Source organism: Giraffa tippelskirchi, chromosome 9 (genome assembly GCF_054371585.1).
Source record: "Giraffa tippelskirchi isolate mGirTip1 chromosome 9, T2T-mGirTip1v1.2.pri, whole genome shotgun sequence".
Lineage (NCBI taxonomy): Eukaryota > Metazoa > Chordata > Mammalia > Artiodactyla > Giraffidae > Giraffa > Giraffa tippelskirchi.
In genome coordinates this window covers 127,494,249-127,518,867 of record NC_137283.1, presented here as the reverse complement: position 1 = coordinate 127,518,867, position 24,619 = coordinate 127,494,249, and the positions used below count along the sequence as shown (strand labels likewise).

General features: G+C 38.4%; 2 protein-coding genes across 5 annotated transcripts in view; one reads left to right on the top strand and one right to left on the bottom strand.

Moving 5' to 3' along the window:
* Nucleotides 1-7,123, top strand: part of ORC3 (origin recognition complex subunit 3) — a 68,383-nt gene extending 61,260 nt beyond the window's left edge. For both annotated transcript variants that reach the window (XM_081528588.1, XM_081528587.1), the window contains exons 20-21: nt 6,678-6,761; nt 6,938-7,123. In XM_081528588.1, coding sequence (XP_081384714.1) covers nt 6,678-6,693 — 16 coding nt within the window. In that variant the 3' untranslated portion in view covers nt 6,694-6,761; nt 6,938-7,123. The remainder of the gene's footprint in view (nt 1-6,677; nt 6,762-6,937) is intronic.
* AKIRIN2 (akirin 2) lies at nt 1,645-24,449 on the bottom strand. 3 transcript variants are annotated; one of them, XM_081528611.1, is made up of 6 exons: nt 24,405-24,449; nt 23,693-24,068; nt 6,929-7,072; nt 4,940-5,089; nt 2,597-2,668; nt 1,645-2,333 (listed from the first exon to the last, which is right to left on the bottom strand). In XM_081528611.1, the coding sequence occupies exons 2-6, from the start codon at nt 23,925-23,927 to the stop codon at nt 2,323-2,325; spliced, it is 612 nt and encodes a 203-aa protein (XP_081384737.1). In that variant the 5' UTR covers nt 23,928-24,068; nt 24,405-24,449; the 3' UTR covers nt 1,645-2,322. The 3 variants fall into 3 exon arrangements, with proteins under 3 accessions (XP_081384737.1, XP_081384738.1, XP_081384740.1); XM_081528612.1 differs by having other exon boundaries at nt 4,940-5,077; XM_081528614.1 differs by lacking the exon at nt 4,940-5,089.
* Between the last annotated feature and the right edge of the window lie 170 nt (nt 24,450-24,619).

Genomic DNA, 24,619 nt, shown 5'->3' with positions numbered 1-24,619 from the left:
ATGTCAAACAGATTCCAACAGTCTTCACCTCCCCTCAGTCTTCTAAGGCAGTCTCAGGGGGTAGAGCCTGCAAGGGGCTCCAGTTAACCATTGCTGATGCAATAAATGTCTCATTTGGAAACCATTTTCTTTAGGATGGAAGTTCTTGCCATAGGCCAAAGATAGCATTGATCTTTTTAAACTTCCTGTATTTTTTTTCACATTGCCTGGGCCTGTTTTTCCTATACAGAGAATTATATCCAGTGATTTACTCTAGTTACATTACAGTAACTGAGTACGGCACAATACCGGCACTGCCTTTTAAAGAATAAGATGACTTGGCTAAATTCTATAATTATTGGAAGCAATTTCAGAGCTTTTTGGGAACTCAAAGTGTGGCTTGTATCTGTACTAATCACCACCTACTGGGTCCATCTAAATCTTGTTAACTGTTAATAAATCCAAGAAGTTCCCATTTTTCATTTTCTGAAATTACCTCACCCACTAAATCAGTTAAAATCAGGAAGCAGCCCATAAGACAGAATTTTGGGGTAAGGTGGATAAGCAGAAATTTAGCTGTGGGGGAAATTTTGTTCTTGATCAAAGTTGAATCTAGAATTAAAATGTTATTTGAGGCTCCATTCAGACTGCCAGCACCAGTTTTCCTTGTAGCATATCCTCTAAAACAAAGACCAGCTCTTTTATAAACTTTAAATCTACATGAAAAGTCATATGTGATTATATAAAAAGAATGTTCATTCTGAAATGAAGAAGAGATAAAGCATATTTACATTCTTTCTATCCTCACTCCTCCATATTTTTACTTACTCTTGCATTCTAAAATGCTGTCCCACTAGACTAGTGGTTCTCAGCTGGGGACTGTTTTCATCCCCCTGCCCTGACATTTGTCAGTGTCTGGAGGCACATTTTTTGGTTGTCAAGACTGGGGGAGGGTGTTACTGGCATCTAGTGGTAGAGGCCAGAGATGCTGCTAAACATCCTACATGCAGTAAGTCTCCCCACAACAAAGATTGAATCTGGCCCCAACTGTCAGTAATGCTGAGGCTGAGAATCCATCAGTCCATTAAAGCCAGGTAGGATTATCCACCTTAATTATGGCCACCCTGTGCTATACCAATGTTTCTAAAGCACTTAATGGAGGTGCGTATCAATTACCTGAGGATCTTGCAAAGGCCCTATATCACTTTTTGGCCTTGTTTTAGACAAAGAATATAATTTTGGTGAAATATAATTACTGAAGTTAAAAGGAAAAAAATCCTTTTGTCTTCCACTAATTAGTCAATTATAAACATATCCCAGTATATTTATGACTTAATTAGTAGAAATATGTTAATAGAATTTAAAAGAATTCACTGAAGCACTTTTTGGCCACTTCATTATAGGAAAGCTGTGTCTGGAAAGCATGTATGGAATGGGAATTAGATGCATTGAATGATGCTTTCATATATTTTCCTTTAAAGTCTACAGTTGTTAAAACTAACCTTCTGTCATGCAATGAGAAGAGAGACAATTTGGAATCAGATCTCAGCTTATGAAAAGACTTATTTTGAAATCTTATCAGAAAATTGATTCCTGGAAAATGCTTACATTTAAAACACTGGCTTTATTCAAATACTACCCATCTGTACATTAAAAACAAGCAGATTAGAAGTAAATGTTTTATTCTTCCAACTAAATTCCAGTACTACAAGGGCAGTAAAACAATGATACACTGGGGGGGGGGGGAATGCAGCTATAAACATTCATTAAAAAGACTGCTAGAATAAATAAAAACTACCAAAAAAAATCCCAACAGGGAAATCATATAAACCCATTTGAAACCCCAAGAAGTCCTGGAATACAGAAATGCCCTCCTCCTTCACTAGTTCATAGGAAGCACTGTAGGCTATTTGCTTAATAATGTCCTGGGATTACATTCTAAATTATTAATAACTGGTTATAGCTTGGTTGTAGTGCACAATTAAAATCACACTAACTTCATCTGAAGTGTCTTTCTACAGTTTTATTTACACAACCAGTGAAGGGCATGTTCTTAGAATACCAGCTTTAATCCTTTCCAAACATATTAATAGAAGCCAAATTGTAATGATACAGCAAATGAGGCCACTGGCATTAATACAGGTAGCAAAGGTCCACATCCGGGTGGTATTGACATCAAGGAATTTCCAAATCCAGTTGCTGCCTAAGAGTGGTTGCCACTGACGAAAGCTTGAAATAACCTGTATTCACAGAGGGGTATTGGCATTGCTGCATGTCATAATTGGGACCTCTTGCAACAACTCAACAAGGAACAAGGCAGCCCATAAATGCAGAAAACGTGATTCATGAAACATCTAAAGGAAGAGAAAAGGAAAATGAGTGCAAAGTTCAGGTCAAAATTTAAACACACGCCAAAACTTCATCCCTAATATACTGCCTTAGGTATTAAGTAAGCAAAAGTAAGCAAAAGCCTGAGTAAAATTTTACTGCCTATTTCCTCCAAACTTTTTCTCCTTGATATTGTTAAGTTCTCTTGTGTATGAAGATAATTGTAATACATTATAACAAACATCTCCATAAGATTGTTTTGTATTTGGTTCAAAGATGAAATACTTACAACTAGCAGGCTGTTCTCCATATCGTCGCATTATCTGATCATGTGTAAACTTCACAAATGCATCATATTGTTCTATAAATAAAGGTAAATATCAATTACATGATTTGTAAAAATGCCCTCTTAATATATCAAGGCCAGAGAAACTCAAAAGTCCAATATATATAGTGAAATGATTCTAAGTTGGCACTTAGACACACAACCTCAGTAATAATAGCTTATCAAATGGAAAGAGCATGGAGCTTAGGAAACCCACATCAGCTCAAATCACAACCTCATGTATAAGCTGGGTGGGGCTTATTTCTTTACTTATTAAAAATAAAGATATTTTTCCTCTGAAAATTATTATAAGTGGTCTATGAATGGTAATGTACTGCAATGAGAGGAAACAGGACTAAAAAGCATAGTAAAATATGTAATTAATCCAAATATCCACCTGTAACCTAACTAGATGCCACAGAAAAAGATGTTATATAACTGACAAATTCTCTCACCTGTATTAGCACTTTAACTCCCTAATCATGAAGTTTACAATATCAATATCTATTAAATCAGTGGCTTAAAAATCGGGGGAAAGTCTGGTTATGTTAGCATACATATTTTATTTACTACACTTAAATTATCAAATTTTATGGAAAAAAATTTTCTGGATAATTAAAAGAATGCACCAGATTGATACTCTAAATAAAATTATGTACACAGTGCCAGTTAAATTTCAAGTGTTCAGACTGATGCAAAATTATCATGAAAGTCACAAAGTTAAAAACCTTTGCAAACAATGTGACCGATAAAGAATTAGTCTCCAAAATTTACAAGCAGCTTCTGACAATAGACCTGAATAGACATTTCTCCAAAAAGGACAATAGCCAATATGCACATCAAAAGATGTTCAACATCGCTAGTTATTAGAGAAATGCAAATCAAAACTACAGTATCACTTCACAGTGGTCAGAATGGCTATCATCAAAAAATCCACAAACAAATGCTAGAAGGTGTGGAGAGAAGGGAACCTTCCTACACTGTTGGCGGAATGTAAATTGGTACAGCCACTATGGAGAACAGTTTGGAGGGTCCATAAAAAAGTAAAAATAGAGCTACCATATGACCCTGCAATCCCACTCATGGGCGTATATCCAGAGAAAAACGTGATCCAAAAGGATACATGGACCCCCAATGTTCATCGCAGCACTGTTTACAACAAGACATGGAAGCAAACCAAGTGTCCACTGACAGAAGAATGGATAAAGAAGATGTGGTATAGATATACAATGGAGTATTACTCAACCATTAATAAGAGTGAAACAATGTCATTTGTAGCAACATGGATGGACCTAGAGAGTGTCATATTAAGTGAAGTCAGAGGAGAAATTATCTTATGGCATGTTATATATAATACAAATGAACTTATAAAACAGAGAGACTCACAGACTTAAGAAAATGAACTTATGGTTGCTGAGGAGAAGGAAGAAAGGGTTAGTCACTCAGTCAAGACCGACTCTTTGCAATCCCATGGCTTGTAGCCCGCGAGGCTCCTCTGTTCATGGGATTTTCCAGGCAAGAAAACTGGAGTGGGTTGCCATTTCCTTCTCCAGAGGATCTTCCAAATGCAAGGATTGAACCCACATCTCCTGCACTGCAGGCAGATTTGTTACTATCTAAGCTACCAGGGAAGCCGGAGGAGAAGAGTTAGTTAAGGACTTTTAGGAAGGTCATGTACACACTGCTATACTTAAAAGGGATAACCAACAAGGCACTATTGTATAGCACATGAAACTCTGCTCGATGATATGTGCCAGCTTAGATGGGAGAGGGGATTTGGGTAGAGTGGATACATGTATATATATGGCTGAGTCCCTTCACTCTTCACCTGAAACTACCTCAAACATTGTTAATCGGCTAATACCCCAATGTAAGACAAAAACTTCAAAGTTTGGAAAAGTAAAATAACTTAAAAAAAAAAAGGGAAAAAAAAAGGTAGAAGCAGAACCTAAAAATATAAAAAAACAACCAAGAGTTTTTAAAAAAAAAAACCCACAAGCAAACTGTAGCCCGCCAGGCTTCTCTGTAAACAGCCAAAGCATAGGGTATTATCAAAAGAAATATCTAGTTTCCTAATATTGCTGCTTATCTACATGGCTAACAGATACTATTTCTTAAAGTCACTAAGGAGGGCCATGAGCTATAGCCAAGTTCCATTTCCTTTCTTGAATTGAAATTTTCTGGTTCTTAGAGAATACTCCTACCAGTGTACAGAAGGGGTAATTTAATTGATGTGTAAAATGTATGTAAGAAAGAATGCATTTCTTTGGATGAGTTTCTGGAAAGACTCTAAAACTCATCTCTTACCTGCAAGTTTTGTGTTCAATATTTCTTCATATTCTTCTCGAACTTTCTCTTCACGTTCTTTCAATAAACGTTCACAGATCATCCCAACCTGCCGTAGAGTGAATAAGGGCTGTTCTTTTTTTAATGGTGAGGATGTTCCTGATGGAGTCCCTATGTACAACATGAACAAAAACCTCATCAGATTTAGAGCCATCATAGAAAAGCATCATCTAACTGAGGTGGTTTCATGTGAGTATTTTCAGTGCTCATATAAAAGCATTTTTCTATCAGTCTTTAGCACAGTATTTCCCTAGTCTTAAATCAGGTTTAATCCTATCAGTTTACAACTTTGCAAAGACACAGCAAGATGTATGCCATCAAATATAAGGGGGGAGAACTGTGAAGGTGAGTTGAGAGAATAACAAAATACAAACAAAATAAATTTTTTGTTTTTAAATTAATTATTAGCTAGGAGAGACTTTGTAAAAATAAATACTGAGAATATATTCCTAATATTCAACATTAAATTTTACAGTTCAGCATCCTTAAAGACTATTAATGTAGCAGCCACTTAGACAGTGTTAGATTTCTTCAGAATGCATTCCTCTTGAAGTATTTACTTAGGGTACTTTTATTTTCCAAAAACATCATTCCTCTTTTCTTGAAAAGAACATCTGAAATTAATCTTTTTTAGAACTCAGGGTTATGTCAGTCACCCTTAACACTGCTGCAAGTATTCTATAAACATAAGTACACAGATTTGCTCTCAATTGTTTGTCCTGTTTATCTGCCCCAATTCATCTTTATACTTGCTCTTTATTAACTTGATGGCTGGGACCAGTTAACTAAGTATGTCTGTCCTGTGTTCAGCATCAGCTGTTAACAGAATACCAGAATTCTTGTGTACTGATATACAAGAATAAAGCATACCAGCTTTAGTCCACAGCTACCAAACTAAGGCTATCTTTATTTACTTTCAAAATCTCAGCTTTGTTGAGGCTGCCAGTTAATTGATCTTATAAGAAGTAAACTGACAAGTGAGAGGAGCTTGCTTTCCCACTGATACAATCCTGTCTCTACCCTCACCTCCCCTTACAAAATTTCACCAACTTATCCCCTTCACTTGAGAGTCCCTTGGACAGCAAGGAGATCAAACCAGTCAATCCTAAAGGAAATCAGTCCTGAATATTCACTGGAAAGATTGCTGCTGAAGCTGGAACTCTAACACTTTGGCCACCTGATGAGAAGAACTGACTCAATGGAAAAGACCATGATGCTGGGAAAGACTGAAGGCAGGAGAAGGGGACGAAAGAGGATAAGATGGCTGGATGGCATCACCAACTCGATGGACATGAGTTTGAGCAAGCTCCAGGAGTTGGTGATGGACAGGGAAGCCTGGCGTGCTACAGTTCATGGGATTGCAAAGAGTCGGACCAAGCGACTGATCCCCTTCACTTCAAATAGCCCTCAGTTTTACATCTTAAATTTTAAGAAGTGTATTTGCAAACTATCCTCTCCAATAAAAGGTAGGTAAAAACAGATGTAGGATCAAAATAATCAACCTTTAGGCATTATCCTAAAAAACAAGTGTGTGTGAGGGTGTATGTTCAGGGACATTTTTGTAAATACGGTAATAGAAATTTCAAGTCTATCATTATAATTATGGGAAACCCGTAAAATGCAGTATTTAGCCACGGCAAGGTACATCTATACCTGACAGAGAAGCATATGGCTGTATTTATTTTTTCTTCTTTAACAGAGGCTACGAATCATAGCATTTATGGGGAAGTCCACTCAGGGGATGTTACCTACAGGTGGCTGTCTTTGAGTCATGGGAATCCAAGTGGGTATTACCTTTTTTGTACCATATTTTTAAGAGATCATGAGTTACCTGTATAAATGTTTTTTCAAAAATCAAGGAGAAATAGGAGGTTGATGACTAAAGGCAATTTGTTTTCCTTTTTCCCATACTAAGTAACATTTCCTTTCACTTATCAATTCTTTTATTACCTGGTGAAGCTGGTCCGCTGAGGAGAAATGCATGTGGCTGTGCATCAGAAGTACAACATGGATCTGTCTGTTGGAAACTAGTTTCTAAATGTCTTCTCTTCTGCATGCGCTTATACTCTTGTTTTATGTTGTACAGAATTTGTTCTAGAAGAAAAAAAGTCAAAATTTGGCAAAATAAACTTTCAAGTTAAAAAATAGGTTGGGTTCTACTGAAAATATTCTCTTCAAGTATCTCGAAAACTTGTTTTGGGAGGAATTCATTTCAGCATAATGGAGTCACTCATTCAGAAATAGCACATACACACCACCTGGAATCCAGCTATTCCAAAATACCATTCTTTCTGAGCACTCATTAGTTAAAAAAAAAAAAAAGTTTTTCATTCAATGGTAAAGATAAGGGAGTCTGAACTGAAACATGTATTTCACTCAGATTCTAAGAGTACCAGACTCAAAGGTCATTTATTCACCACACAGAGAACTATTCAACAGGCTTTTCCAAGACCATAAATAATTAGAAGCAGGGAGAAGTATGTAAAATACAGGTACACAAGAGTGAGAGGTGACAGCAGTAGGTCAGCAAAATGACAGAGTTGATGTGAACTAAAAAACCATTATACATTAAGCGGCCATGGCCATTCATATTAAGCTCAAGAGAACTGATGACTATCACAGCCTTAGCAGCAAAGTTCCTGTATCTTTGGGGTAAAAACCCACGTAAAGTGATTGGTACATCACAGATACTCATTAAAAACTACACTACACTACCATCCTCTTGAACTATGACCATCAAATGAGGAATGAAAAATAAGAAGCATATCCTTTAGGCCAGTATGATAAGTTTTAGAAGACTTCTAATTCAAAATAGTGACAGTTAGCCAGCCTCTTCAGAAAATCCCTCCCTGAGGTTCCCACTCCCCCCTAAACAGACTTTCTTTTCACCACCACCACAGTTCTTAAATTCATAGGATATCCATGGGAAACTACATCCCAGGAAGCTTGTTAATCCCAACCCAAAGCAAAAGTAAACAAAAATAACAGGCAATAAAATGTTCTGTAAATATAATGGAGTGTAATTCCACACCATTCTAAAATGATGCAATTTAAAAATGAACTGAAATACAACTGAAGGCTAAAGATTTATGTAAAATGAAAACAATCCTTTTTGAAAAATTTAATACTAGAAGTTGTTTTTAGGTATACACTTAAATCTCACATCTCTTTTCTCAGTTTATTTCTCCAGTAGGAACTTTTACAGCTTTTGAGAGATAGACTGTGAGGGATATCAATTAGTCCCTTAAGCATTTAGATTCTGCCAGTTTCATTACTATAACTAGAAAGCAATTAAAAGATAAAGTCTTGCAAATAAAATAAAAATAAAAAATAAAAACGTCTTGCAAAAGACATCTAGTGAAGATTCCATTTATGTAAAATTTTGTGTGTAAACAAATCTGTTTTAAACATACATGAATACAAAAATCACACATTGGAATGACTAACCTCAGGATGGTGGTTTGAATGTCTCTATCATTTCTCAAAATGTTTTAACATTTGTTTATATTAAACATGGTCATTTTCAGTCCTTTTCCATTTATGTGAAATTGTAATTTAAAACAAAGTTACCAATGTGAAATAAAATAGCTGTCTACTGAACAGCTAAGCACCATGAGAGAAATAGGCTCACTAAGATTCACAGAGGTGTCCAATAAAACCAGTGCAACATCCTGTACCAACTAGGTCAGGCACACATATCCTTTTTTTAAAAAATAACTCAGTAGCAAAATTCTTTAAGAGGTTTCTAAAGTAATGATAGCTGTCTACTGAACAGCTAAGCACCATGAGAGAAATAGGCTCCCTAAGATTCACAGAGGTGTCCAATAAAACCAGTGCAACATCCTGTACCAACTAGGTCAGGCACACATATCCTTTTTTTAAAAAATAACTCAGTAGCAAAATTCTTTAAGAGGTTTCTAAAGTAATGATGTTTTGATCTCATAGCAAGCTTCACTCATTTATCATTTTATGTTCAGTTACCATCATGCTGATCAAAAGTGCCATTCAAAGCATTCAAAGTTTACTCACAACGACTTCAAATATAATAGCACAAAGTAATTTGGCCTTAACTTTTGTGTGACTTAGTCTTTGATCAGTGTGGTGACACAACTGTTCTCAAGATTACTTATTCTTCCTTTTGCTTCACAAGAAAAAAATCACCCAAAGCACAACCAAAATGTGCCAAAATAGCTGTAACCATTTGTTCATTTGAAAGTCTTGAACAAGTGCTAGCCTAAGAAGAAAGATATGGTAAAACTTTTAAAAATTTAGCTTTATACATCTCCATACCATCTAATATTTAAGAGATGTTATTAAGGAACTGTAAGGCATAACTTACAAATGAATTCACCAATTTAAATATACAATTTGATGAGTTCTGACAAGTGCATACATAGTTCTGGAACCACCACAACCACAATAAAGAACTTTATCACCCCCCAACTGTTGTCTCATTCACCATCTTCACCGCCACCACTTTCTCTGCTGTCAGTTTTGTGTTTTCTAAAACTGCCATCATGAAGAGTAGATTTTTGTCTTCATCCAGCAAAATGGTTTTGAGATTCATACATGATGTTACATCAACCAGTAATCCCTTTTTGTTAATTAGTATTCCACTGTGTATATATGGTATACATCACACCTTATCCATTCTCCTTTTGGTGGACATTTGGACTGTTTCCAACTGGGGGCTATTATGAATATTCAAGTACAAGCCCATAGGTGGACAAATTTTTATTTCTCTTAAGTAAATACCTAGGAATGGAACTGGATGGACTGATTATATGGCTAAGAAACTGCCAAACCATTTTCCAGAGTAACTATGTTTTGCATTCCCACCAGCAATATGAGTTCCAGGTGCTCCACATCTTTGTGAGCACTTGTTGGAGCTGAAGAATTCTGAATGCTATGACACTGCTTTTTATACCTATTACGATAGAACTATGTCATCTAAGCCTCACTGTGCTCTTAAGATGCTCTAATATTGGTAACACATGATCAACAAAGTTCTTTAGTGAATGGTCCAATTTCAGTTCAGTCGCTCATTCACATCCGACTCTTTGCGACCCCACAGACTGCAGCACGCCAGGCTTCCCTGTCCATCACCATCTTCTGGAGCTTATTCAAACTCATGTCCATTGAGTCGGTGATGCCATCCAACCATCTCATCCTCTGTCGTCCCCTTCTCCTCCCGCCTTCAATCACTCTCAGCATCAGGGTCTTTTCAGAGGCGTCAGTACTTTGCACCAGGTGGCCAAAGTATTGGAGTTTCAGCTTCAGCATCAGTCCTTCCAATGAATATTCAGGACTAACTTCCTTTAGGATGGACTGGTTGGATCTCCTTGCAGTTCAAGGGACTCTCAAGAGTCTTCTCTAACACCACAGTTCAAAAACATCAATTCTTCAGCACTCAGCTTTCTTTATAGTCCAACTCTCACATCCACACATGACTACTGGAAAAACCATAGCTTTGACTAGACGGACCTTTGTTAGCAAAGTAATGTCTCTGCTTTTTAATATGCTGTCTAGGTTGGTCTTGTTTTCCAAGGAGCAAGCGTCTTTTAATTTCATGGCTGCAGTCACCATCTGCAGTGATTTTGGAGCCCCTAAAAATAAACTCTGTTTCCATTGTTTCCCCATCTATTTGCCATGAAGTGATGGGACTGGATGCCATGATCTTGGTTTTCCGAATGCTGAGCTTTAAGCCAACTTTTTCACTCCTCTTTCACTTTCATCAAGAGGCTCTTGGCTTTCGGCCATAAGGGTGGTGTCATCTGCATATCTGAGGTTATTGCTATTTCTCCCGGCAATCTTGATTCCAGCTTGTGCTTCTTCCAGCCTAGCATTTTGCATGATGTACTCTGCATGTAAGTTAAATAAGCAGGGTGACAATATACAGCCTTGACGTTCTCCTTTCCCAATCTGTAACGAGTCTGTTATTCCATGTCCAGTTCTAACTGTTGCTTCTTGACCTGCATACAGATTTCTCAGGCGGCAGGTCAGGTGGTCTGGTATTCCCATTTCTTGAAGAATTTCCCAGTTTGTTGTGATCCACACAGCCAAAGGCTTTGGTGTAGTCAAGAAAGCAGAAGTAGATGTTTTTCCTTCATCAACCCTGAATATTCACTGGAAGGACTGATACTGAAGCTGAAGTTCCAATATTCTGGCCACCTGATGCGAAGAGCTGACTCACTGGAAAAGACCCTGATGCTAGGAAAGATTGAGGGCTGGAGAAGAGGGTGACAGAGGCTGAGATGGTTAGATGGCATCACCGACTTAAAGCACATGAGTTTGAGCAAACTCTGGGAGATGGTGAAGGACAGGGAAACCTGGTGTGCTGCACTCCATGGAGTTACAGTCTGACACCACTGAATGACTGAACAACAACAAAGTAGCAAACAGCTAACTAGTAATACAAACCTCAAGTTCAATTTATATCAGTTCAGAGGTCTATGCAGTTTTGAAGCCGATAACCAAGAAATCTCCCAAGATTCAGTATTCCGGAATTCACAAGTTCAATTTACATATCTGGTCAACTTAAGTTGCTTCCATACCAGCGGGATAATGGCCTTACATACATCAACAAAGTACCTATAGTCGCTTAATCTTAAACTAAAATCTAGCCATCTCTTATGGAACTAAAATGACATCCTATTCCAAGTACATGTAACATCTGACATTGTGTTGCCAACAAATTTACTAGTCCATTGAAGAAAGTCAAGTGCACCTTCACTAACATTATCAGTTGCACATTCCAGTTTTAATCATGCAGGCTTCGTATTTGGTTTGAGAAGCATAGATTAAATTTGCAGCAAATGAGGGCAGAATATGCATTTTCACAACAATCTACACTCAAATGGTTGTGGTATATCCCTTTTCAAAATCCTTAAAACTACATCACCCTTGTTCTTACATATACTTAACTCTTGAACAACATGGGGATTTTCAGGGTGCAGAATTTCTGCTGTTGAAAGTCCATGTAACTTGTAGTTCAACCCTGTATCCAAGGGTATGGTTCCTCCACATCAGCAGGGTTCCACATCCTTGGATTTAACCACCTTTGGATGGTGTATTTACCATTTTATTTACTAGTGAAAAAAATCCATATAAATGGATCTGTCCGTTCAAGCCCACATTGTTCAAAGGTTAACTGTAAAATATTAAGACTTTTTGCACTTATTAGGTTAAGTGAAAGTCAGTATTAGCAGATTTATGACTAAGGGCATTTTCATTCCCAAATCTAGTAAATATCACTGAGGTTGCTAAAGAAATTCTCTGTAATAAGCAGATTATCAGTGAGCCTATTCCTTTGGGATATTTGAAATATATATATATATATATAAGCAAAAAACCTAGGTAAATGTGAAAAAAGAAGGCCTGGCCTGAGACAATAAAGCCTGTTTACTCATCTTAGTTGCCAATGAGTGCTTTAAAAACCCTGGACACAATGAACAAGGTCAACAATATAAACAGGAGAAAACAAGGATTAAAAACAAAAAAAAGCTGCTGATGATGGTAAAAGAAATAGAATCAAGGTGGGACTGAGAGCTAAGGGAAAATTAGAAGCAATCAGAAATGTGTTTACAGGAGAATCACGAAATGGGGGTGGGGGTGCAGGGTCATCATCAAGTATCTTTCTAGAGTCGAGTCCATAACCATAAGATGTCTAAAAATTGGTGATAAGTGAAACTAAATTTTTGCTCCAGACCTGTATGGACTTCCTGTTTTTCTACTGACATAATTACTAGATCAAACATTAACAGTTTCATTAACAGTTTTAAATAAAGACCTGTTTATTATCACCTTACATGCTAATGTCTCTATGAAGTATCTTTGAAAACAAACAAGCTAAAAGTTCATCTAAACAGATTAACTCAAACAATGGGATTAAAAACGAAATAAATCTTGAAAGCCTGTCAGTTCTAGGGAGGAACACAAATGAAATGGAAAATCTGTACACAATTAAGTACAGAAAACCTGCAGTAGCTATTAAGACCTAAAACTAAAACTGTTCCAAATAAAATAACAGACCAAATCTAGAGCTCTCAACTACAGACACCACGTCTGTATTTTATCACGTGGACAATTCAGAGTTGCTACAGAGACCCATCTTTGTAATTTCAACTATTCTCCTAGATCATCTGATCAGAAACTAGAATAATTCTTACAGACTCCTTGAGGGAACCTTAAGGATAATATTCTTACCCAATCAAGAGCTATCCAATTAAAAAAAATGAGCTGATGCCATTTTAAATTTACTTTACAATTATTGCTGTGTTAAAAGAACCTGGAACCAAATTTTAACACAAGATCATCAAGGTATATCTACAGTTTTAACTTCTATTTGGATTACCACGAATCCTAATAAGCATAATATAGCTGCATATATTTATATAAACACCAGGGTACTGGCTACAGTATTTTAAAGGAAACTGACTCAGATTCTAAATTTACATTTTATTTCACTGCATTAGAGTCATTCATTTATCCCCTACAAGAGGAAGAATAACTATAATTAGTACAGGTCAAATTCTATTACTTCACTGGTACTACACAATAATTACTTATTTGAAGTAAATGGTTCAATTTATTAAATTCTTCAGGTCTAGGTATAAATTACAAGTTAACTGCACAATGGGAGTCACTAATGCAAGGAGTCCAAACCATGCTCAGTCAACAGGGAGCGCCTCCCTGATACACATGAAGTTTCATACCTCTATTTTATATTACATTAAATTCTATGTGTTAACCATGCTGCTTTTGTTGTTTATTTTTTTACTATCTGCAATTATCTTCTCAAGTAACTTACAAGCTAGAAAAAGAGTAGTAAGAACAAAGAATGAAAGAAGTAAATGGTGAAGAGAAAGAGGAAACTGAACTATCCAAAACCAAATATGCAAGCTTTGGAAAACATTTAGTGCCAAGTTTCAGCTTCTATTTCAAATAACCATGGACCATCAAAACAAGGTAAGGTCTGGAAGGACAAAGAGCAGACTCCTTGAGGAGGACTATAGGGCAATACAAGCAAGCTAAACTAACCTGTTTCTCCTAACAACTTATAAGGGCCCCCCAAACACACATACACACATAAATGGCATATCTGGAAACCAGAGGTTGCAAACTGATGATTCATGAATTAAATGGAGTCCAAAGATATGTCTGGCCTGAACTTTTTTCAAAACAGTGTGGCCAACATTCAAAAGTTGAATGATCAGATTTCTGGCTACTGTTGATGGGGAGGGAGTGGTTGGGGGTGGGTATTGGACTATGTGGCAAAGTTCAGTTCAAGAGTGGCTGCTGCCTTTTGAGTGTAAGTTCTCAAGTGCTTCTAAAACTTTAACGCACACACAAACCACCTAGGGATTCTGTTAAAACGAACCCTATGAAGGATGGAGCCTGGGTTAAGCATTTTCTAGTGAGTTTCCAGGTGATGCAGCAGGTCAGGAGGAAGACTGGAATTCACAAGTCCCCATCTTGTTTATTTCACTCATTACTTGTCTGGAACTATGGACATTTAAGTTTCTATCCCCTGCTTAAAATAACTCTACTGTGGCAATTAAAAAGAAAAGTGGCTGGTTTATGTACTATTGGACATGCCAGGAAATGGAGAGGAAGAGAAGGAAAGCAGTAGCAGCTGAGATTATTACAAGCACAAAAACATTAAGGATGATCTAATTTATCTGCCACTCTCACCTGGATGGCTTTTGTAATTCTAACACATATCCTTCCTGAGCAGGAAAATACCCTGTAAATCAATTTAAACTTGCCTGGCCCTACTTAAGGAGATTCATCACATGACATTAACATAATCAATATGTTCATTATGTGACTGATAGTGAATAAACACATTTGCTTTTTGATATCTGCTTTACATATATATATATTTTGGTATATACATATTATATATAGTATATATATATATATCTCTCTCACACCAGAAGACACTGATTGGAAACCTACAGACATCTTTTGTTTAACCCATGTATTCTGTAACTTAATTGTGAATACTTAAAATATCAAAAGATTTCACAAAAATTCTGACTTGTGGGAGGAAGAAAGGCTTCTGGGGAAGATATGACAAGAAAAAGTCTAAACTTCCCATGGCTGAACCTGAACTAAAGATATAAATTAGACAGTCACCTGTAGGTGGAAATGGAAGTCAGGAGCATGCATGCATGTGTGATCACTTAAAGGAGCTGTTAAGCCAGCAAAGAGTGGAACTGAATGAACCTAGAACCAAAGAACTCATGGCCAGATGAAGACAAAAAAACAGCTGGAGAAGTGGAAGAAAACAGTGCTGTCATAGAAGATTAAAATACACAAGATATTTCAAAAAGAAGGGAGTGTCAGCAGTGTAAATGCTATAAGGAAGGTCAAACAAGATGAGGACTGACTGTGTGCCATGGAAGTCATCGCTGGCTTGACAAAAGCCATCTGAGGTACAAGTATACTAGAAGTAAGTTGAGAGCCCAGTAGAATTAAGCAGACTATCTGAAATCTCTTTGAATCTAGTTTTGAAATGGAGGAATCTGGATGACTGCTGGAGGAAAAATGAGGATGCTTCATTTCCTTTATAATGGGAGGTTTAACAGTATTTAAAGCCAAAAGCAAAGATCTGGTTGACAGACAAAAACCAAAGGATAAGGTTCCTCTGGAGACAAGTGGGGTCCTTCCCTCACTATGTAAAGGGCTTTAATTATCTCACTTAATCTTCCTCAATGATACTAAAAACAAAACAAAATATGCAAAAACATTGGTAGAGTAGGTACTAGGAAAAATGAAGATGCTGCCATTTGATGGCCTCTATTTTTCCCATGAAGTAGAAGTAAAAAGCAAGGTTATTCATTGAATAAACAGCAGGATTACTGGACAATGTAAAAAGTCCCATTTGAGGTTGCCCAACTGTAACTATCTCCAGCACTCAGGGACAGGAAATGCTCTTAATTCTCACGACATCCCCAGAAGGCAGATACTACTATCAAGTGCATACTTTTACAGATGAGGAAAATGAGGCTTTACTGCAATGTCTTCTGAAAGGTCATACAGCTGGAATAAGGCAAACCCAAGCCTTATTTAACTTATATGCAGAGTACATCAAGAGAAACGCTGGGCTGGATGAAGCACAAGCTGGAATCAAGATTGCCGGGAGAAATATCAATAACCTCAGATATGCAGATGACACCACCCTTATGGCAGAAAGCCAAGAGCCTCTTGATGAAAGTGAAAGAGGAGTGAAAAAGTTGGCTTAAAGCTTAGTATTCAGAAAACTAAGATCATGGCATCCAGTCCCATCACTTCATGGCAAATAGATGGGGAAACAGTGGAAACAGTGAGAGTTTATTTTTGGGGGCTCCAAAATCACTGCAGATGGTGACTGCAGCCATGAAATTAAAAGACGCTTGCTCCTTGGGAAAAAAGTTAGACCAACCTAGACAGCACATTAAAAAGCAGAGACATTACTTTGCTAACAAAGGTCCGTCTAGTCAAAGCTGTGGTTTTTCCAGTAGTCATGTATGGATGTGAGAGTTGGACTACAAAGAAAGCTGAGCGCTGAAGAATTGATGTTTTTGAACTGTGGTGTTGGAGAAGACTCTTGAGAGTCCCTTGGACTGCAAGGAGATCCAACCAGTCAATCCTAAAGGAAATCAGTCCTGAGCATTCATTGGAAGGACTGATGCTGAAGCTGAAACTCCAATACTTTGGCCACCTGATGTGAAGAACTGACTCATTTGAAAAGACCCTGATGCTGGGAAAGACTGAAAGCGGGAGGAGAAGGGGTGACAGAGGATGAGATGGTTGGATGGCATCACCGACTCAGTGGACATGAGTTTGAGTAAACTCTGGGAGTTGGTGATGGACAGGAAGGCCTGGCTTGCTGCAGTTCATGGGGTCGCAAAGAGTTGGACTTGACTGAGCGACTGAACTGAACTGAAGCCTGATCTCAGGGCCTAACCTCTTAACATCTACTACCCTCTCCAGTATCATAATAGTACACCTAGCCAATATTCCATGAGTACCTAAAGTGAAAATAAATCAGAAAAACAGAATGTCAGAATAGAGGGATCCACTGCCATGTACTACTGATACTTCACACAATGAAACATCAAACTCTATGCCTGTTAAGGTAGTACGCTTTTGGTACATAATTCTCATCTACTTAGAGCTCTGAAAATACAATGACTGTAACAGGATAATTAAAAGAAATGTTTGTATTCCATTCAGATATTTATACAAGGGATGCTTCAAGTGTCTCTAAACTACTTCCTCTGAGGATAGGCATCTGTAACTAACCAGAAAGATTTATTGATGTTTCAACAGTTTGGAATCATTCTAAACTTGACAGGTCAGCATTACCACACAGCCTCTGATAATGTACTATTTTACCCTGAGCCATGGATCAGGTTCCCCCATCTGTCACAACCACCTAAAACCTCCTACAGTTTTAACCAATTATACTGCTTAGAAAAGTTTTTCTTCCAGAGAATTATGCATCAGCACTAGGAACAAGGCAATCTTCTGTAACAAAAGGCAAAGTTCAAGGAAAGTAACGTTTGAAAAGCTGGCTTTCTGCAACCTTTCAAATTCTACCCCCCTTCTATTAAACTGCTACATCAGATCACTGACGCTATGCTTTTTAAAAACAAAAGAAAGAAAAGCAACTCTTCCAGGTCCATCTCTCCAAACTTCCTCCCTTTAGTTCGATTTTTAGAGGGAGTTTTCTAAGAAATAACATTAAGGGAAATGAAAATAAATATTAAACCAAAGTCTGAATGTACACTACAGACTAAAACAATTTCAGAAACAGTCAATAAATAAGCTTCAGTAGTAAAAGTGTGACATAATCAGTAAGCCAATTTCAATGCTCAGGCTGTCAAAGGTGAAAATAATGCTAATATGGACAACTGTCCACAGAGAATTAAAATAAGTATTTGATAAACCATAAAGTTTATGGTATTTTTCTTCACGTTTAGTTTTATAAGTACCAGCAGTTGCAGCTGTCAGTACCCATAGACTGTCTTTTCTTTGCCTAACCAGCCTAGAATCTGAAACTCAAAGGAGTTTCACAAAAGCTTGACTTTCAGAGGAAGTACTTACATTTTTTAACAATGGTAAGAAAATCCAGGTACATGAACAGAGAATTTAAAAATACAATCAAACTCAAAAACTGAACAAATCATAGTTTTAATAAAATCAAAACGTTGTAAAGCATTTATACTTAAGGATGATCTATGATATCTGTGACATATAAAAATTGGTGACTTACAGTTTGTAAAGAGAGGAAGAAAGCAGTTATACTCTAAGACAAACTACAAGCATATTGTGAGCTATTTTTCTAGTGCTGGAAGGATAAAAACCACTACCACTACCCCCCAAAACCTATCATCACAAGAAAGATTATACAATCTGGCACAATGCAAAATTATGATCAAAGGGCTCAAAATAAATATCAAACCTGACACTAGAATTGTAATTTACCTGCAAGGGTTCTCTCCCTGCTCAATTATAATTGCAGTATCTTCCCATCCAAAAAAAAAAAAATTGTTTTAACTTAAATCATTCAATTCCTTTAGAAATGAAAGCTCAGAACTTCATATTACAAATTATTTTTCCTAAAAATCATGTAAAATCTTTGAAAATGGTAAAATCCTTGTAAATGGGGCTATTTCAAATATTGTAATACACATAACCATTAAGGAATACTTTTGGTGTACTTCAAGAGCCTCAAAATACTATTAGAAGTCTTAAAACTAAAATAAATGCTGTATTTCTTGTTACTACTCATTTGTCTGAGTCACAGTTTTAAAAAATGTCACATATTGTGACTTTAGTGTCACAAAATACTCTAAAAAGAAAAACTAGTACAGAAGGAGAACTGAAATTATATTTTCTTGAAACTGCCCAAACCTTAATTCAACAAATACATTCAGTAAATATTTTAAAACTCTGTATAAGACATTAACTGAGAGAAGGTATAGCAGGTAAGAATACCTCTGAGATTATTCTCAAACTAGACAAGTCCCACCTACCCTCTCAAAATCCAGGGGACATTCCTTTTCACTAACAGTCTTTGCTACAAAACTGCCACTGATATTTCTCAGGTGTGTTTAGAAAGTTGAGAAACAATGGTAAGATGCTGAGTTCTAGAAGTCCTATGCTCAGTAGTAAAACTGAAGATGCATCTCTTAAACTAAGGTCATTTGTGACGACCTCTTCAACATCTGCAGATGCCAGAAAGGTTCATATAGGCTTTAACAGGCATTCCATTCTTCACCCTTTTCTGAAAGTAGGCAGTCTTCTCAAAGTCAAGAAATGCACTGTGGTTTCACATATGCATAGACAACATTCTGTATTAGCACAGGGTTAGCAGTAGTAACTGTTAGTGCTACCAAGTACTAGCAAGGACTGTAAGTTGTTGGTTAATTCACCTATGGGGCTTCCCAGGTGGCTCAGTGGTAAAGAATCCGCCTGCCAATGCAGGAGACGCAGGTTTGAAACCAGGGTTGGAAAGATCCTTTGGAGGAGGGCATAACAACCCACTCCAGTATTCTTGCCTGGAAAAATCCCATGGACAAAGGATCCTGGTGGGCTACAGTCCATGAGGTCGCAAAGAGTCAGACACAACTCAACCTTGTACACAATTCACTTATGGGCACTTGAAAAAACCCAATACCATTCATTTTCTTGTTTTGTGAACCAACTACCCAAGAGGTCCAAACTTAACCTATGCTATCATTATGCATTTTTAAGTGGAAGAATAATCAAAGGTTTCTTTTCAAAGAGGAAAAACACAAAAATGGGCACTTCCAATGAACCTCTTTCTCAACCTTTCAAAACTAAACCATTTCTATCACTGTCTTCCTGTCTATCTAAACACTTAGGAAAAGGCCTATCTGAGTAATACACAATATATTCTTTTTCCTATAAAGCCATTCAAGAAAACTGAAGAAATTTTATTATTCTCCTTTACATTGGAGCATTTTCACCTAACAAAGAGTTAGCAAATCTCTTCTCTGATCTAGACTGTTTACACTATGTGTTTCTGTGCTCAAGATAGGCTTTCATTTTTCTACTTTCAAAACAAAATAGCTTAATGAATACAACTGCACTCTGCTTTTAATGGCTTATAAACTTACACGATTCTTAAATGCATAATTCATAGAACTATTAAATAATTGCAGCTACATACGCAGTCCTAAATAAAATATCAAGTTTAAAATCCAAAGTATAAAGACCATTAAAAACAGTTTATTTGCCAAATCCACTGAGAAACTAGAAGCAACCTAACAGCTGTCTAAATAACCACAAAATATTAAAAACACTTCTGGCTCAATATAAATGACATCTGAAGTGAAATGTTGCCTCCTCCAACAGACATCTCATTTGTGTAGAACCATTTATTCTTCATTTAAGCCAGCTGGTGTCTCCATTTGCAGGCATGCATCAATGTCTACAGAACAATCTAAGTTCCTGTAAACCCTTCCCCATTCACAAGCTGCAATTTCCATTCTTAATGGCAAGTTTCCAGCAAATACAATGAGCTTTTACAAAGGAATTTAACTCTTCATCCAACTCAATTCCTAAGGCAGACTAGAGCAATGGTAACAAGTCAAATGATGTGTATAAACCTGTCTAGCAAATTCAAATAGGTTGAGTTCACAGAAGGATCACTTCATTCAGCCACTCATTCATTCACTACACAATTATGAATAACAATGTGTTGGATTTGATTGACAGTCTCATATATTTTATTAAAAATATTTTTGCTCTAGGGAATGTCACGACAACCTTTTGGCTAAGTGATAATATTCTGAGAGGTTTCAAAAATCAGTCAACGAGGATCGAACTCTTTGAAATCAGTTTTCAATTAACTTGCCAGGATGAGTACTAATAAAGCTAAGTAGAAGCATTCATTTTTCCAACCACAGCAAGAGGTTCCCGCCACCCCCCATCTCCAGGTATCATGCAGTTTTCTTTTTCCACATCCTGAGATTACTACAAACCTCACTGCCAACACCCTCAACGAAGACTGGACAAACGTTTTCTGAAAAGAACCAGACAGTAAATATTTGATCTTTGGGAAAATACAACCTCTGTCACAATTACTTGACCCCTCTGTTGTAGCCGGCAAGGGATATGGACAATACTTCAAAAAAAATGAGCATGGTTGAGTTCCAATAAAACTTTATTTGCCAGTTCTTTCCTTTTTCCTATTATTAAGTTGAAATAGTTTGAAAAATATTGATTTAAATAAGTCATCAAGTCAAACTTTCCTGAGATGACTAACAACCAAAAAAAACAAAGCTAGGGTTTTAAAAAAGATACCCAGTTCCTGAAGCGACAACATGACTTCAGCGACATATCAAAAAACACTTACATATAAATATATCCAGAGAACACAAGTAAATTCATAATAAATTATACACATGTTCTGAAAAAAATTGCACTTCAGTAGTCTAGTTGTAAATTGTTTAAATTATATTTGAACCCACAGAAATGAAAACAAAGAACTTTCATAGAGCCCCAGTCGATTTCATTTCGGTTAAGCTGCTCTTCATTTCCAATCCTAGCTACTTATTTCTGCTAAAGATATATGGTATTCACTCTAGACAAGTTTAAAGAATCACCACTTTTAAAATAGGACCTTAAAATTAGGTACTCAAGTTAGAGGACATGAAAACTGGGAAGCTCTTTGATACCTGCACAACACTGCAGCTCCCATTATGACACCATTACCAAAACCATACAAGAGCAAGCCCAAAACTGGCTGGGTAAACATAAGGCTAAATTAACTTACATGTAAAATGTCATTCCAAGACCACAGTTAAAAAGGTAAATTTTAGCAACTCAAAAGTTAATCAATTTTAACTGCTGTCCTCTAATTGAAACAGCTAGAAAAAAAAACTTTTCAGAGAGACTCAATAAATATCAGTTAGCATGTGACTTTAGAATTCAGAATATGATCAAACTTACAGCAGATGTCAAAAACACCTTGAAAAACAGAAAACATACCAATATTCTGGAAAAATGTGAATTTGAATCAGCAGGCTTAAACAATTTCAATAGTTCCAGTCATTTTACTATTATAATAGTAATAGTCCACTTAACTGAAATACAAGAAAATGCGGAGTCAACTGCATTAGTGAATGCTTCAAATACATCAATGAAATGACAGATCTGCAAAGAATCACAATTCTTTCTGAATTAATTCCCTTTAAAGTGAGGACAAATATAGCCCCTAGCTGACTTACCTTATATGCTCAAGACTATTTTAGCACTGCAATATACTTTAACTCCCAAACCTAACACTGTATTCATTCACCCCCCTCGAATGAAATTTATTGCTGGTTAGCTAGAGCTATTTTTAAGTGGCCTTATTAAGTACAGATTCCACAGTATCATTTCAATTTTCAGTGATAGTCTTTCACTAAAAAGACAAACTCTGAAAATAGTATCAATCCCCAGGAACTCATTCTTGACACTGTTCCAACAGCAAAAGATGGTAGCCTAGGCATTTGAGGATCTCCCCGTATATTTGGAAAAAGATATTTTAAAAGTCTGACCTGAAAAATAACAAAACTTATGTCAATTCCAAATCAAGTTATCAGTAAATACTGCCCACAGATTTTCTTTCTAAAGCTAACGATAAACACGTAAATCAACCTATGAAAAGGCTTTGTCTACAGATCTTATTATCACCAAAGGCTCACACACGAAACCTCTGCATGCTACACGCACAAAGGAAACATTTACACAATCAGTCCACATAAGCCTATCTTAAAAGACTATCCCAGGGGCACACAAGGATTTTCAAAGTACAGGGGAAAACGGACACAAACGCAATACAAGGCAGTCAAGAGGTAGCTCCCCAGTCACTTTCAGGAAATGTTTCAAGAGGAACAGCAAAAATATTCTGAAGTCCCTTGGAATCTTGGGTTGATTTATTATTTTCAAGGCCTAGCCCTTTCCTTCCAAAGTACTTTCATGGGCCGAAATAAAGCACTTTTAACTAAAGCAACTACTCAGCCCCGAATTTCAATACAACTTGCTTTTCATTAAAAGTTCAAGTTTCTCAAGGTCTAGACATATACAGTGTGATCGTATTACAGTACTCGGGAAGAGCATTTTCTTTGTTGTTGACCCTGCTAGGGAAACAGGTCTTGACTCAGCCCAAGTGGCGTTCTTGTGGGTGATTAATGACAGGCCTAGATCTCGCCCCAGTGACATCCCTCCCCCACCCCCTCCGTACTAAAATCAGCCATGTCTGAACTGGAAGAGGGGCGGCCGCCTAGCCTCAAACCACCCAGTCCCAGAGTTAATAGGTGCAACCAGTCGATTCTGGGAGACAGCCATCGAGACTCGGGTGAAATGTGTGACCCTTCGCTTGCCTCTATTTCCGTGTAGCACTCTCTCCGATCATTTCCGCTGGGGCTCTCCAGACTACGGAAACGCTCGATTCCAGTCATTTGGCCCAAAGGAAAAGACCTTCCTCTACCCCACAATACCCGGCAAAGCACCATCCCTACCCACCCCACCCCCAACCCTTTCCCCCGATATCAGGCCATTCCTATTGTGTCTCCAACATTGAAAGAGCTCCTTAAGAGAAATGTGGCCGCCGAGGACTTTGCTAAGAACGGGGAGCCGTCCTGTACCCCCAGTCCCGCGACCTCATCCCTCGCCCCCTACCCCTCGGGGGGCCGCAAGACAGACTCCCACCTGTGGTGAGACGGGAGGAGACGTCGCCGAAGGGAGATGGCTCCATTCGGAGATACTTCTGCGGCGAGGCGGCGGCGGCCGAGAAGGAAGCGGCGGTGGCCGCGGCGGCCGACGACGGGGAGGCGGCGGCAGAGGTGGGCGCCGACAATGGCGCACATCGCCTCCGCTTCGGGGACGCCGGGCTCAGCAGCGGGTCGAAATCCAGAGTCCGTTTCAGAGTGGCTCCGCACGCCATGGCCGGGGCGCCGGGCTCGGGTGGGGGCAGGGAAGGGAGGACGAAGGAAGCGGGGAAGAGCGGGGCCCCGAAGAGAGCCTAACCGGCGGGCTCAAGAGCGTAAAGGCGGGTGGCGGAGCGCCGGCGAGGGAAACAGAGCTGCTGCCGCCGCCTCCGCGGCAGGGGCAGTGGCCCGGCCGGCCGGGGCGAGAGCAGGAGGGGCGGTGGCGGCGGCTCACGCTGGTCGCGTCAGGGGGGCTCTTCCGCCTCCTCAGGCGCGGCTCCCCCGGGAGACGCTCCGGCCGCCCCCGCCGTCCGTTCGGGCTTTGCGCCGCGCCTGAGGCGCTCCTGCGCGGAGACCGGCTCCTTCAGAAGTCAATACCAGCCCCGTGAGATGTGAGGCTAGAATACGGCTCCTAAGAAGCCCGAGTAGCGTCCGAAGTTAAGAGAGCAGTGGTCGATGCGGCGAGATTGAGAGGCTGCGGCAGCAGCAGGAGCTCCAGCAAACACGTCCAGCCGCTTCCCCTTCCACTGCCCGACTCTTCCACCCGCCGCCGGCCCCAATATGGCGTCAATAACAACGCCGCCGATTCAAATCCTGCGGCCTCAAGGCGCGTGCGCATAGCGGGGGGCGGGAGCCCGAGAATGCATTCTGGGAGTTGTAGTTTATCACTGCAGGAAGGACTCTGCGTGAAAAGCGGTTAGGGAGAGGT